Here is a 16,698-nt window from a genome sequence, read left to right on the forward strand (position 1 = left end):
TGCTCAAAGGTGCCAGAATTAGATTAGTGCAGACATCTCAGAGGGTTGTAGTGGCAGGGGGAGATTACAGAGATAGGGAGGGGTGGCAGAAGGAGGAGAGAGTGCCAGAGGAGTAGGGGGACAGACCAAGGTGTGATCTGGTGATAACTACACCACCACCACGACAGTCTTGACAGGACAAGTGGTGGAAGATGTAGCCTGGCAGGGAGGCTTCATTAACTGGAAAGGTGTCATCACCCCTCAGCCAGGTTTCCATTAAGGCCATGATGTTGATGCAATCATTCACTGTAAGGTCATGGATGGCAAGGGCCTTATTCACAAGCAAACGGACTTTTTGGAAGGAGATGCATAGAGGGGTGGTGAGAGCTGTTCCGCTGGCAGAGTTCACAGGGTCAGCAGTGGGAAGTATGAGTTGGACAGGAAGAAGATTGGCCCCCAGCGGGTGCACTGGGTGGGAAGGTTGGGGCAATTGGGGTTGCTGCTCATAATGAGCCAGTGCCAAGTCCCTCGATGAGTCTGTCAGAGGATGCCAAGAGAGGCACAGAGAGAAGTTGTAGGCTTATCTAAGACGGAGTCAAGCCAGGGATGGCGGCAGGAGAGCAGGAAGGTCAAGGAGAACTGAAGGGTTGGGGTAGGCAATTTAGTGGGTAGAGTACCTGAGAGTGGAGAAGTGAAAGGAGGCATGACAACAGAGAGACTGTAGGAGGGGTCAAAAAGAAGTTAAAAGGAAAGAGCAAAAGTGGAAATAGACTGATGGGCTTGGGTCCGGAGCAGCAGCCAAAATATGCACGTGAATGGACTTGGACAGCTCAAGTTACATAGGTCTAGTTAAATAAAAACTTTGATACATGAAAATCCGATAGTAAATGGGAAACAACAGGAAAGAATTCAGAGTCAAGGTCAGAGGTCCCAAGTGGCATATTGATGATGTAGGTAGGTTGGAGCATGACGAACTGTTGTCCAAATTCGGAGACTGGTGTAGTGAGCAAAGTCCAGAGGCTATTTGAGGACCTTCTCCTTTACTCCAAGTGGCTTGCATTGGATGGATCAAAAATGTACTCAAATGTAATACGATGTTACAAACTAGCTAACTAACCAATTGTTAGCCCATAGGAGCAGAACTTCACTATATCAACAATCCCACCAAACATTAAGGAACGTCACAAAGCAAGGCCCACAAACCAAACAGGAGTTCGGCTTTTTATAAGTGACTCTCCCTCTGTGGGTTCAGTGGGCAAAGGCACAAATCCCTGGTCTATTCTGATTTCCTGAATGCTTAATGGGTAACGGTACTTCAGTGCTCCGCTCTGAGCCAGTGTCTAACTGAATGTAGCTATGCTGTGCAGCTTTCACACTCTACCTCTCTTTGTTCAGTGTAATATATTCCCTGACTTTGTTTAAATACCATGGTTATAAGTAAATAAATATATTCTTCTAATTCAGCTTCTGTGGTTTTGGATGTATGTATGGGGAAGTGGTTGGCTGTATTTTAGGAGGAGGGGGTTCACCTGCTAAATACTGAACCCTGAAAAGCAGGTCCTCTCCCATTGAACCCAGCTGTAACGGCAGTTCGATGCACCTGGGGAAAGGTTTGAAAGACTTTCACAAAACTGGGCACAAGATTATCCCAGACCCAGTCACTCAGTTCCAACTCTCTCCATTTCAGAAACATTGAAGACTTCCCCAGGAAACGGTGCATCAATATTAGAGTTAGGGAACCAGGTAGGTACAGACACAATCAGTCTGTGCCAAGGTGACCAGAAGCCGAGTGACTGCCAGGAAGGTTTCAAAAACGAGTTTCTTATTCAATGGATTAATAATAGAAGCAGAGCCACAAAACAAGCTTCCTCTTTAATAAAGACAAAGTGCTGGAAATACTCAGCAGGTCAGGCAGCATCTGTGAAAAGAGAAATAGAGTAAATGTTTCAGGTCTCTGACTTTTCATCCTTTCACCTATTTTCCCCTCTCCTGAAGACATGGCCTCTCTGCTGGGTAGGAGCCCAGTTCCGATTATCCTTCCCCCTCCCCCCCAATAATTTACTGAAAATCTACTCTACACCGAGCCCAGACCTACCATGCATCAAGAACACAAGTTACTCCAATCAATCAGCTCCGAGTTAGTCAGTAGAGAACATCCTTCCAGGCTTCTGCTGCAGATGATTTTGTGATGGAATAGAGGTATGATAGGCTTAATTAAGTAGAATTTAGAAATAGTTTAAATATTATACCATTTAGAATTAAAGATTGAATAAATGGTCAGGTTTTTTAGACTCATTGACATTCCCCTTTAAGAAAGTAGAATTAAAGAATTTCAAGGTCCCTGTTATGAACCAGAAACAAGTTGGCAAATCCATTTGTGTCTCTGTTGTCAGGGGCTTGGAAGATAAACACACACATTGAAATATCCTGTCAGTAAGAGGTAGCAATAAACTTTTAATTGGTTTGTGCAGACAGGTGGGCTCTGACGGTTGCTTTGGGGTGCCATAGAAAGGGCAAATATAGATAATGAAACAATAAATGGAATGGACTTACAGGAACAAGAGGTTAAGTAAACACAATTATAAACATTTGACCAGATAAATGCTCACAACTTCAAAAGCAAAGGAATTCCAGTAAAACATTAAGTGGAGATGGCAATTAAAGATATGAATTTTAAAAGGAAGATAAACATACACAGGAAGGTCACATCTATATGCTAAAAGTCAGATGACACTTCAGAAACAGTATAAACAGGAGAGGTTTTGAAGCAATGATTAGAAGTGTTGAATCCTCAATGCTTCTTAACTAGGGGGAATTTAAGTAAAAACATTTACTTTAAATCTTGATGGATATTCTAGATATTCCAAGATATATTTGCTGTAACATCAGCAAGGTTAAACTTTTGGATTCTATGTTAGAAATAAGATTATGCATTAAATCTTTTAGTAATATTTGATATTATGATATACTTATCCACTTAGAAGTGCATTGCATGTTAAATTCATTAATAAATCTATAAAAATTAATAAATTGTCTCATGTAGCATTCTGTATACAACTACAAAGAACCTCCTCTCTGTGTCTAAGTGGAGAGATACATATTGAAGAGAATTCCCAGACCCTTATATCTGGGATATGTATGACTTAGCCATAATTATTAAAAATAGGCTATCCAAAAGATGGTAACATTCTCTGTTGGTTTTCTTACTTTGAGGGAAAGCTAGTACAATTCTTTGGACCAAATAAGTGTCTATGAGAATTTGTCTGGTTTGAACTTGCATAAAGGGGATTCATAGGGGTGTACTCCTGATTTGGTTTAGTCCCTATAAGGGGTAAAAAATAATAAATCACTTCAATTTGTCTGGTATTCTCTCTATGGAGAGAAGGAACAGTCTTCCATCTCTCCAGCCCACCAACTCTCATCATTCTGTGAGGTCTGCAATCAACTACTCCATAGGAAACTCAACGCATTGTCCCAGCTTTCAACCTGCAGCAGTGCAATGGTATGAGATTATTTGACTGTCACTAACTTTAATGCTAACATTTCCAATCCCAGCTATATTTCAGAGAGCGACAGCGTGGTGGGTGGGGTGGGGGGGGGGGGTAAGAGGTGTGGGAGGATGGGAGTGGGAGGGAGACAGAGGTGCGAAAGAGGGAGATGCATCTGAGAGAGCAGGAAGGAGGTGGGGAGAGAGAAAGAGGGGCAGAGGGAGGGAGAGAGAGGGTGATGCAGAGGAGGCTGAGAGAAAAAGAAGTGGAGTAGGCACCAGTCATTTACAAAGGGACTCGAGTAATCCTTGGGCTGCATCCTACAAAACTGTTCAGAGAAGCACTGTACTGTTATAATAGTTACACAAATCAGGGAGAGAGGCAGAGTGGAGAAAACAGGAGTGAGACTGATATATACTTTAAAATTCAGAAATATTATAAAGTATTTGCAGAACAGAAACAGGCCATTCAGCCCACCTGCTCCATGCCAGTATTTATGCTCCACACAAGCCTTCTCCCATCCCACTTCATCCAATTCCATCAACATATCCGGCTATTCCTTTCTCCCTCATGTGTTTACCTAACTTCCCATTAAATGAATCTCTGCTATTCACATCAACTGCTCTTTGTGGTAGCAAGTTTCTCCTGAATTTCCGACTGGTTTTATTCGTGACTATCTTATATTTATGACCCCTAGTTTTGGTCTTTCCTGCAAGTGGAAATATCGCCTTTTTGCCTGCCCTGTCAAACTTGCATAATCCTGAAGACCTTTCACTGGTCACCTCTCAGTCTTCTCTTTTCCAAAGAGCCCCAGCATATTCAATCTTTCCTGTGAGAATGATACCAGAACTAAGAGGTTAGTCCTAATAAATCTTCTATGCACCTTTCCCAGTACCTCTATATCCTTTTTTATAATACGGAAACCAGAACTGTTCACAGTATTCCTAGTGTAGTCTTACTATGTTTCTATACAAGTTTAACATAGCTTCTCTGCTTTTCAATTGTATCCCTCTAGCAATTAACCCTAGTGCTTTGCTGTTTTTGAAATGCCCTTATTAACCGGTGTTGCTACTTATCGTGATTTGCATATCTGTAACCCCAAAACCATTTTTTCCTCTACCCCATGTCGACACTTATTTCCCAAGGAATTAGTGGCCTCTTTATTCCTCCTACTAAACAGTATTACCTCACTTATCTATATTGAAGATCCGTTGGCAATTACACACCCATTTTGCAAGTTTATTAATGTCTTGCTGTGTTTTAATTGGAGTTCTTCTCTGTATTAACTACAACCCCCAATGTGGACTTATCTGCAAATTTTGCAACTGGACCTCCGACTCAGAGTCCAAATCGTTTATGTAAAGAGTGAACGACAGTGGTCCTGGAATACTACTTCCAGCATTTGCTGATCGGAGTCACTACCTTTAACCCCTACTCCCTGTTTTCTGATTATGTAGCCAGCTTGCTATCCATTCTGCTACTTGTTCCCTGACTGCAAAGAGACCAGATTTCAAATCACAAAGGCAGGCTTTATAAATCAGTTCTGAAACTCAAAGACTCCAGAGTCTTAAAGTCTTTATGAGCAGTGCTTTATTTTTTTGGACAGAGTAATACATATAGTCAAAGAAAATACAAAACTGCTAGTGTGGGCTAAGGCAAATCAGTTACTATCTGACTCAAAGCTAATAGAAATTAAATAATCCCCTCTTCAAAGAGCAGACATTACAACACACATGGAATTCTCAGACTGAGAGAGGGTAATCATCTGGTTTTTTTGGGGGGAGAAACCGTTACTGAATCTTTTTTCAATGGACCATTTTAGAGACAGACAGGTGACTTCCCCATTCTCCTCTAGGATAGAGGTCAGGAGGTAATTCTTAGGGTTATTTGAGAGAAATTGGACAGGCACAGTTTTACCCTCACAGATAGCTGGTCATGTTGGAGAGAATGGGGCAGAATGTAACTTTAATTCCTTCAAGTCTATGACCCAGTCTGGGACCAGCTGATGGTTCAACCATCTTCCAATGCTGGAGTCTGCAACCAGGGCATGGGTATAGCACTGCAGGCAAATTGTGCACCAAGTTTGTGGGAAAACATTAAAAAATTACACCCAAAAAAGTCTACTTTTAAGGAAGCTTTAAAAGTAACACACATTGAAACACTTGGATGAAAACAACTACTTTTTGGGGTTGGGGCAGTGTCAAATTAATATGCCTGGAGGTCAGTGAATGTGATCAATAGATCATGGGTTAGGTAAATGAGTATGTTATTGTGTTGGTTCAATGGATCAGCCACTCTTCACATGATCTGATGATCACAAGACTAGGGGTTCTCCCACAGGGAATTCTGAAGCTGGTGATTGTGATTGGAATGGCCATGACTGTGATAACTCAGTGCCTCTAATGCACATGGTCGACAAATGCCCCATCCGATCCAGAATAGATACCAGTGGCTCGTAGCCTTTGTTTGTTGCCATAAGCAGATATTGATTGTTTATTGGCCACAGCGACATCGGATAAAGCACTTACTTCCCAACTGAAGGTCATGGATTTGACCTTCACCCCAGCAACGACTCTTGTATCAGCCGTTCTGAAGCCACTGGGATTCATACATGGGTATACATTTACCCCAGGAGGGGAAAACCTTGCTGCCATAACCCAACCGTCTGCAGGTTGGGAATGTCACTGGGTGAACACTCCTGCCCCCTGCAGGTTGGGAATGTCACTGGGCGAACACTCCTGCCCCCTGCTTGATTGTTCACTCCATTTCAAGGGTGCAGAAAGGAAAGAGTTCTTCTGGAGGACTCACACTGGTTCAGATTATGCAACTGGTCACCATACGAGGCGCTGACTGGTAGGAGAGAGGAGGAAATAGAGATTTGTGAAATATCAGTATTGTGCTCACCATCCTTCAAATAGCAGAGGGCAGGCACTAGGGCAAGACTTTAAAACACCATCAAATAAGAGACAAATTTAAGGGTCTGGTCTGTGGTTCAGTATCGCTGGAGAGTTTAGGAAGGTTTGTGACACAGCAGATGACGAATCTGGCCAGGCCTCAGATTGGGGACTTTCTAATTTATCTCCAGTTTGAGACATATTGGATCAACGCTGACTTGTAAAATCAGAAAAACACAAACTAGAAGCTTGTTTCAGCTCTAAGAAAACAAGCTCCAAACTTTCCCCAGAACTCCCCTCGTGTTCATGTGCATCTGCCCTTGCACGTTCATTATTGCCAACTTATCTGAAATCCCCAGTTCCTTTGCCACAAGTTCTCACCCCTCCTGCCAGCTTCGATTTGTTACTTCCACCAGTGCTGGATCTCTCAGGCCAATAATCACAGGGCTGCTCGGCAACTCTGCAGGGCAGTCAAGGTGAAGAAAGTGTAAAATTAGAAGCTCCGTGAGGTTGTAGCATGTGATCAGACATGAAGGGGGCCCTGGGGAGAAATCAACTTTCCAAGATCGGACTGCTGACCATCAGGATCAGATGTCTGTATCTGCTGATGAGTTAATATACGGAACAGAAACTGCTAATGAAAATCATTTCCTGAAAATGACAATTACTGTTTTCACTTGGTAACGAACATTAGCAAACCAGAACTGGGGTCCAGAGTGCATCTAGTTTGAAAGTTTCGGCATTAGCTGGGACATTGGATTGAAGGAACTGACAACAGAGTTATAAAGTGACATTCCCGCTTTAAAAACATTGAGAATTCCAAGTGTGGCAGATTTGTTTCTAGATACCAGGCTGCCTAACGAGAGCTTTTTAAAAGCATTGCTGGATTTTGTGCAGCTAAGGGTTAACATTGGCAGGGTTTATTGTGTGATGTCACACACCAAATCTGGCCCACGACTTACAGCAGGGAAATCGCGTGACACAGCAGCAGGACAGAGAGGGGTAGGTCGGGAAATTGTGGCTTTAGTGAAACCTCTTTAGTCACCCTTCAAATCATTGACAGTAGGCACCAGGGATAAACTTTAACAACAGGAGAGAGAAGATTCAAGGGATCTGGTGTCTGGTTCTGTATCTCAACCTCCAGCAGCCCCCTCCTCACTGATACAGAACTGCCTCTGTGACAGGATGATACTGCACAGGTGAGCAATGGATCAATGAGTCAGCCTGCAACAACTAGTGTCTGACTCAAGCTGCACTTAGACCCAGGGACCAGGTGAATCACTGACCATCCTCCTTGGGCAGGGAACAGGAGTCAAACCTGGCACAAAATTTAAAGGGCAAAACCCTTAAAACCAGCACAGACTGTGACACTGCCTCGCCTGCTACAAACACCAAGACATTTGAACTGAGAGGAGTTTTCCCCCTGGAACTGCATGCGTGTCATTTACAATCCTATAAACATACACTTTTTTGACAGCATAACAAAACAAAGCATTAAGTTGCTGGAGGTGCAACCCTCTCAAATCCCGACACACACCGGACAATTTACAGACTGAAGCTCATTTTTCCAAAAAGGAATTTGTTATAAATCTAAAACCTGAAATTACAGGCTGCCAATGGAAGACTAGAAATTGACAATCTCTACAAAACTCCCTGTACACTGTCCTATCAAACACTCCCAGGACAGGTACAGCATGGGCTCATGGCATTACATATTTCAGTGTTTTGTGGACATAAAATGAATTAAAAAAGGATCAATGCAAAAAATGATTTGAACTTTTCAGTGACCTGTTCCAATTAAACTATGGAAATTTGCAAAAAAAAAAAAAATGGGTTCGATACAGAGTAAAGCTCCCTCTACACTGTCCCCATCAAACACTCCCAGGACTGGTACAGCATGGATTAGATACAGAGTAAAGCTCCCTCTACACTGTCCCCATCAAACACTCCCAGGACAGGTACAGCATAGATTAGATACAGAGTAAAGCTCCCTCTACACTGTCCCCATCAAACACTCCCAGGACTGGTACAGCATGGATTAGATACAGAGTAAAGCTCCCTCTACACTGTCCACCAAACACTCCCAGGACAGGTACAGCATGGATTAGATACAGAGTAAAGCTCCCTCTACGCTGTCCCCATCAAACACTCCCAGGACAGGTACAGCATGGATTAGATACAGAGTAAAGCTCCCTCTACGCTGTCCCATCAAACACTCCCAGGACAAAAAAAAAAACTGGGTTAGATACACATAAAGTGGAAACTCCCGCAGGCACTACATGGTTCAGTTCAAAAAAAAAAATGGATTAGATACAGAGTAAAGCTCCCTCTACACTGTCCCATCAAACACTCCCAGGACTGGTATAGCATGGATTAGATACAGAGTAAAGCTCCCTCTACACTGTCCCCATCAAACACTCCCAGGACAGGTACAGCATAGATTAGATACAGAGTAAAGCTCCCTCTACACTGTCCCCATCAAACACTCCCAGGACTGGTACAGCATGGATTAGATACAGAGTAAAGCTCCCTCTACACTGTCCACCAAACACTCCCAGGACAGGTACAGCATGGATTAGATACAGAGTAAAGCTCCCTCTACGCTGTCCCCATCAAACACTCCCAGGACAGGTACAGCATGGATTAGATACAGAGTAAAGCTCCCTCTACGCTGTCCCATCAAACACTCCCAGGACAAAAAAAAAAACTGGGTTAGATACACATAAAGTGGAAACTCCCGCAGGCACTACATGGTTCAGTTCAAAAAAAAAAATGGATTAGATACAGAGTAAAGCTCCCTCTACACTGTCCCATCAAACACTCCCAGGACTGGTATAGCATGGATTAGATACAGAGTAAAGCTCCCTCTACACTGTCCCCATCAAACACTCCCAGGACTGGTACAGCATGGATTAGATACAGAGTAAAGCTCCCTCTACACTGTCCCCATCAAACACTCCCAGGACTGGTACAGCATGGATTAGATACAGAGTAAAGCTCCCTCTACACTGTCCCCATCAAACACTCCCAGGACTGGTACAGCATGGATTAGATACAGAGTAAAGCTCCCTCTACACTGTCCCCATCAAACACTCCCAGGACAGGTACAGCATGGATTAGATACAGAGTAAAGCTCCCTCTACACTGTAAGAAAAAAGAAAAAAAAGAAGAGGAAAAAAAATGGGTTAGATACACCCAAGTAATGACCTAGAATGGAATTGTCGCAATTTTATCCTAAATAACTCAAAATATTTAAAGCCTAAGTTGCAGTAATGTTCGGGGCCTATCTCCATATTCTCACCTCTAGCTGGAGTCATCAGTTTGTGATGTGCAGTGAGACCACTGGCTGATTTCCCTGCAGTGTGCCCAGGTTAGACAGTGCAGTTGACGATCAACTATTCCAGCACAGACAAAGGATCAAAGCTGTGATCTTCCAGATGTGTAAAGTCACTAAAACTCTCAGTGGGGGTTGGGTGGGGGGGGGGGAGGCTGCAATGGGGCATTTAACATCGAACACAGGTCCTAAGTGGAGAGGCCCAGGCTTTCACTTCCTGCAGCTCTCTGATGGGATGTGATTTTTGGTTGTGCTGAGTCAGCCTGTGACATACAGCACTTTTCCCTGCTTCCAGTAGGAAGATGGGAATCTAGCAGCCCCTAGTGGCGAGTCCAGGAGACTCATATGGTGAGGGTAGGGATAAGATGGCCTGTTTGTAAGCCCCCCCGACCCCGCCGAGCACAGAGCAGATGTGAGCACTAGTAAAGAAGCCTGACTGATGGAACCAGTCTCCTGAGATTGGGGCCGAGGAGAAGGAGCTTCACCTTGCACCTGACTCGACCCGGGACAGTTCAATGTTGGCAGTGACAAGCGCCATTCCCCAACTCTGATATCTCTCACCTCCAGCAACACAGACTTTACATAAATAACACAACAATGCATGGGCAAGCAGGTCCCACACCTGGCCAGCTACACGGAGCATGAACAATCAGTGTCTCTGCCTCAGCTCTGGAGAGTCCAGGAAAAAAAAAAGGGAGGGAGGAGACGGGTTTGAATTCAAATCCATCAGGTTCAGCAATGAAATGACCATTTCCAAGTTGCTTTAAGCCAGTTGGTCATTCACTTGAGACCTGAAGCTGCTTGCTGCATTGAGAGCACCCCTGACCCTCCCTCCCTCCTTTCATCATTGGTATTAAGCCCAGCAGCACATTGCCAAATTCAGAACCGGACCCATAATCCGGCAGCCGTCGGCTCCAGGACACACTCCTAACACACCTGGAGCCAGTGCGAGAAGCTGCTCCACTCAGATTCAATGGTGCACAACACAGGGGAATATTTCACGCGTGCTTCAAGCAAAGTCTGCTGCGGAAACCTGGACCATAAATGATGAACAATACGTGTGTGTGTGTGCGTGTGTGTGTGTGCGTGTGTGTGTGTGCGTGTGTAAGGCTTCCTGGGCTGGCCATCATGTTCAGTCCATTACCTGGAGCATAAATGATGAACAATACATGTGTGTGTGTGTGCGTGTGTGTGTGCGTGTATAGACAGAGGCTTCCTGGGCTGGCCATCACATTCAGTCCATTACACAGCCCAGGCGCCCTCACTGCTGTTTGCATCCTTCTTTCTTCTCCTTCGATTTCTGTCTCACCAGCTTCTCGTCCTGTCGCCTGGTTGGCGGAACAAACTTTGGCTCCGAGGAGTCATCCAGGTAGTCATAGAAACCGTCCGGTGGCACCGCATGGGAGTGAGGCAAGGCTGTGGCAGGAGAAGTATACAAATTATCAGCTGAGAGGTGGACAAAAATATTGTACAAAGAATACGGGATAACTGGGAGGAAATTACAGGCTGGAATTTCATTGAGGGGCTCGGGGTGTTTATATCTCAGATTATTGCCCCATGATGGTGAATGTGATGCCGTTACCTGGTGAAACAGCGGGGAACAGGTCAGACGAGTGCTCAGTGTTTTTGGCTTTGAAGGTTGGATCTAGTTCCTCTGCAATGTTCCTGGGGAACAGATACCTGCAGCAGAAAAAGAATTCTAAAAAAAAAAAATCACGAAAACACACACGGTGAAAAGAGATTATTATACATCCACCACAGCAATAATTCACTCCTGTTAACCCGTAGTCTTATGGAAACTTTGACTCTTTGGACAGCCCCAAGCACCATCTATATTCAGGTGGGCAGGTTTCTCATTTCTCTGTAGGTGGAAAGAATGAGTTTCAACTCTTGTTTCTTTCAACGATGATAGTTAAAGGGACCCCTTCGCTTGCTGCGCAGCGTGGGGAATTTATTCAGTGAACAGCTGAAGCATGCAGACCATTCTTTCCCAGCTTTAGGGCCCTGTCTGGGTTGGGTTTATTGATGCCAGCCATGTTTTGGTCGTCCTTGGTTCTATTCGGGGGTGGGGGGAGGGTGTGTGTTTGGGGTAATATAGGGGTCACTGCACCCAATTACTTTTCAGTGACATTGACAGGAAATAGCATCCTCCCCCCCCTCTAATACAGATGTAAACATCCTGGAATAGCCTGCAAAAGGGAGTCGACAACTTCAGTAGAAACCGGGGAAAGCCTGGGAGAAAAGAAAAATTCCAGATATAAAGTGGGGGAGAGTCACAAACCCTCACCCCCCCCCACCCCCACTTCACTGAGGAAACATTTGAAGCCATTCCACTTGTCCCCTGGCCCTCTGGCACTGGCTGTATCCACACCTGCCAGTGATATCACTGGGAGCATGTACCTAGATCGCTGCAGCTGCTCTGTGGGAGATGCCCCTCTCTCGGGCGTCTGCTCACCGCTCGGAGATGGGAATCCTTCAGAGTTCAGTCGCTCTTGTCCAGTGGAGCCTGCTTGACCCTGAAAATGAAAGAGAACACCAATCAAAACTAGGCCACCCAACACCCCATTCCCCTTACCCAATGGCTCACCAGGTAACTCAGTAATGGAGGTACAGACATGAGGGGGTGTCTCTGGTTTGACTCCCAGTCAATGCTGAGTTACAGCTAACCTCGTGCATCCTGTGCTGGAGACGGGGAATGTTTGCGCAGCATTCCTGCACCCGATTGATATTCAGTGACTGCTGCTGCAGTATGCACAGACATTGGGTGAGGTTGGACCCGGTCAAACTGCCTGATAACCAACAAAGGAAGAATCGCAACTTCAGTGAGGTTATGGCCATGCTTAGCCCATCCAGTACAGAACTGGGGAAACAGCCACATTCAGGAAATAATGGGGGAGGAAAACAGTTGAAATCAGGCTCCACGGCCCAGCAGACACAGAGGCTCCTGATCCTGGCTATTAATTATCTGAGCCATTTGCTAGCAGCATTTGCTGGAAGCTCCACTCTCCATGTGGCAGCACAGAGATTGGTATGATGGGCCGATTGGCCACCTCCAGTCCTGTATCACTCTACGATTGGGATCTTACCATGCAGGCAAACATTGGTACAAACCCCAAACCAAGTAATGCAGGACAATAGAATATTGCACCAATATTTTGTGCTACGACTCTAATTGTTTGATGTTTGATATATTTAATCACTGGTTAAATCAAACAAATTGGATTCTTGGGTCAAATTGGTGAACTGTACGAGAAACTGAAGACGTTTTTTCATCCCTGATTTGATGCTCTTTTCCCTACCTGTCTCTTCTGCCTCTCCGAGGAATCGTTGCTTTCTCCCGAATACTCCCTCATCAATTTCTGATCCAGCCCCTTGGCCTGCTTGTGGGCTTTCAGTTCTTGACTCTGGATGTATTTGGCTATTTCCTGGTAGAAGCAGACTTACTCTTAGTTAGGCCTTAGCTTCTGTCAAATCAAAGGCAAAATAGACAGCACGTTTCATACAAGCAATGTTTTATAAAAAGAAAAAGAGGGAGGTTATGCCATAATGGTAATGTCACTGGACGAGTAACCCAGAGCCCCAGGCTAATGCTCTGGAGACATGGGTTTGAATCCCACCACAGCAGATGGTGGCATTAATAAATTAATAAACCTTGAATTAAAAGCTAGTCCATGAAACCATTTTCGATTGTTGTAAAAACCCATCTAGTTCACTAATGTCCTTTAGGGAAGGAAATCTGCTGTCCTTACCTGGTCTGGCCTACATGCGACTCCAGACCCGCAGCAATGTAGTTGCCTTTGAAATGGCCTAGCAAACCACTCAGTTGTATCAAATTGCTACAAAGCCTAAGGAAAGGAATGAAACTGTACGGACCACCCGGCATCGACCTAGGCACTGGAAATGACAACGGCAAACCCAGCCCTCCCGACCCTGCAAAGTCCTCCTTACTAACATCTGGGGGCTTGTGCCAAAATTGGGAGAACTGTCCCACAGACTAGTCAAGCAACAGCCTGACATAGTCAAACTCACGGAATCATACCTTACAGACAATGTCCCAGACACCACCATCACCATTCCCAGGTATGTCCTGTCCCATCGGCAGGACAGACCCACCAGTGTTGGTGGCACAGTGGTATACAGTTGGGAGGAAGTTGCCCTGGCAGTCCTCAACATCGACTCCGGACCCCATAAAGTCTCGTGGCATCAAGTCAAACATGGGCAAGGAAACCTCCCACGAATTACCACCTGCCACCCTCCCTCGGCTGATGAATCAGTGCTTCTCCACGTAGAACACCAATTGGAAGAAGCACCGAGAGTGGCAAGGGCACAGAATGTACTCTGGGTGGGGAACTTCAATGTGAACTTCACCAAGAGTGGCTCAGTAGTACCACCACTGACCAAGCCCTAAAGGACATCGCTGCTAGACTGGGCCAGCGGCAGGTGGTGAGGAAACCAAGAGGGAAAAACCTTCTTGACCTCGTCCCCACCAATCTGCCTGCCGCAGATGCATGACCACCGTACAGTCCTTGTGGAGACAAAGTCCCGACTTCACATTGAGGATACCGTCCATCGTGTTGTGTGGCACTACCACTGTGCTAAATGGGATAGATTTCGAACAGATCTAGCAACTCAGACTGCGCATCCATGAGGCGCTGTGGGCCATCAGCAGCAGCAGAACTGTATTTAACCACAATCTGTAACCTCATGGCCTGGCATATCCCCCACTCTACCATTACCATCAAGCCAGAAGATCAACCCTGGCTGAATGAAGAGTGCAGGAGCAGCAACAGACATACCTAAAAATGAGGTGTCAGCCTGGTGAAGCTACAACACAGGACTACTTGCATGCCAAACAGCAGAAGCAGCATGCAATAGACAGGGCTAAGCAATTCCTCAACCAACAGATCAGATCGAAGCTCTGCAGTCCTGCCACATCCAGTCGTGAATGTTGGTGAACTATTAAACAACCGATAGGAGGAGGAGGCTCCACAAATATCCCCATCCTCAATGATGGGGGAGCCCAGCACATCAGTGCAAAAGACAAGGCTGAAGCATTTGTATCCATCTTCAGCCAGAAGTGCCGAGTTGATGATCCATCTCGGCCTCCTCCGGAGGTCCCCAGCATCACAGATGCTAATCTTCAGCCAATCCGATTCACTCCACGTGATATCAAGAAACGACTGAAGGCACTGGATGCTACAAAGGCTATGGGCCCTGACAACATTCCGGCAATAGTACTGAAGACCTGTGCTCCAGAACTCGCTGCGCCCCTAGCCAAGCTGTTCCAGTACAGCTACAACACTGGCATCTACCCAGCAATGTGGAAAATTGCCCAGGTATGTCCTGTGCATCAAAAGCAGGAGAAATCCAACCCGGCCATTTACTGCCCCATCAGTCTACTCTCGATCATCAGTAAAGTGATGGAAGGGGTCGTTGAGAGTGCTATCAAGCGGCACTTGCTCAGCAATAATCTGCTCAGTTTGGGTTCCGCCAGGGCCATTCAGCTCCTGACCCCATTACAGTCTTGGTCCAAACATGGACAAAAGAGCTGAACTCGAGAGGTGAGGTGAGAGTGACAGCCCTTGACATCAAGGCAGCATTTGACCGAGTATGGCGTCAAGGAGCCCTAGCAAAACTGGAGTCAATGGGAATCGGGGGAAAACTCTCCGCTGGTTGGAGTCATACCTAGTGCAAAGGAAGATGGTTGTGGTTGTTGGAGGTCAATCATCTCAGTCCCAGGACATCAATACAGGTGTTCCTCAGGGTAGTGTCCTAGGCCCAACCATCTTCAGCTGCTTTATTAATGACCTTCCCTCCATCATAAAGGTCAGAAGTGGGGATGTTGGCTGATGATTGCACAATGTTCAGCACCATTTGCGACTCCTCAGGTACTGAAGCAGCCCAGAAGCAGCAAAATCTGGACAATATCCAGGCTTGGGTTGATAAGTGGCAAGTAACATTAATGCCACACAAGTGCCAGGCAATGACCATCTTCAACAAGAGAGAATCCAACCATCTCCCCTTGACATTCAATGGCATTACGATCACTGAATCCCCCACTATTAACACCAAGGGGTTACCATTGACCAGAATCTTAACTGGAGTAGCCATATAAATACCGTGGCTACAAGAGCAGGTCAGGGGCTGGGAATTATGTGGCGTGTAACTCACCTCCTGACTCCCCAAAGCCTGTCCACCATCTACAAGGCACAAGTCAGAAGTGTGATGGAATACTCTCCACTTGCCTGGATGGGTGCAGCTCCAACATCACTCAAGACTCAACACTCAGTAAAGTGATGAGTCTGAAGAAGGGTCTCTGACCTGAAACGTGAACTCTGCTTCTCTCTGCAAAGGTGCTGCCGGACCTGCTGAGTATTTCCAGCACTTCTTGTTTTTATCACAGGGGAGAATGCCCCTGCTCTTCTTCAAATAATGTCATAGGATCTTTTACACCCACCTGAGGGAGCAGACAGAACCTCGGTTTAACGTCTCATCTGAAAGACGGCACCTCTAACAGTGCAGCACTGCCTCAGTACTGCGCTGGGAGAGTCGGGCAGGATTACGCACTCAAGTCTCTGCAGTTGAACTTGAACCCATGACATTCTGAATCAGAGGCACAAGTGCTGTCCCCTGGGCTAACGCCGACACCTATTATTAACACGATCAAGGTCACCACCAGACTGAGGTAGCAGGTGCCCCAGTCTTCTCATTGCTGGATGAGCTGAGATCGAGACCTTGCTCTGGGGCCAGAATGGAAATCACCAAAATTAATCTCAAATTCAATATCTGGGAGACATCCCACTGCTCAGCACTCTGTACCACCAGGCCAGGCCTACCCACCCACCCAGGCCAGGCCTACCCACTCAGGCCAGGCCTACCCACCCAGGCCAGGCCAGGCCTGGCCTGGCCTACCCACGCATCCACCTGCCCAGATATTCCATCTACCAAAGTTAAGGTAATCTTGGTTCAGTATCTGGTGCATCCAGATAGAGTGAAGGTTCTC

The 16,698-nt window shown here is 45.8% G+C and overlaps 1 protein-coding gene across 2 annotated transcripts in view; it reads right to left on the reverse strand.

Moving 5' to 3' along the window:
• Positions 1–5,045: 5,045 nt before the first annotated feature.
• ccdc187 (coiled-coil domain containing 187) overlaps positions 5,046–16,698 on the reverse strand; it is a 54,751-nt gene continuing 43,098 nt past the window's right edge. Inside the window, exons 9-12 of one of the 2 annotated variants that reach the window (XM_068017214.1) lie at positions 12,995–13,120; positions 12,096–12,211; positions 11,278–11,375; positions 5,046–11,111 (exon numbers count right to left, since the gene is read on the reverse strand). In XM_068017214.1, coding sequence (XP_067873315.1) covers positions 10,957–11,111; positions 11,278–11,375; positions 12,096–12,211; positions 12,995–13,120 — 495 coding nt within the window. In that variant the 3' untranslated portion in view covers positions 5,046–10,956. Of the gene's footprint in view, positions 11,112–11,277; positions 11,395–12,095; positions 12,212–12,994; positions 13,121–16,698 lie in introns of both variants that reach the window. The other variant, XM_068017215.1, reaches the window with a different exon arrangement.

The sequence above is a fragment of the Heterodontus francisci genome, chromosome 37 (genome assembly GCF_036365525.1).
Source record: "Heterodontus francisci isolate sHetFra1 chromosome 37, sHetFra1.hap1, whole genome shotgun sequence".
Taxonomy (NCBI): domain Eukaryota; kingdom Metazoa; phylum Chordata; class Chondrichthyes; order Heterodontiformes; family Heterodontidae; genus Heterodontus; species Heterodontus francisci.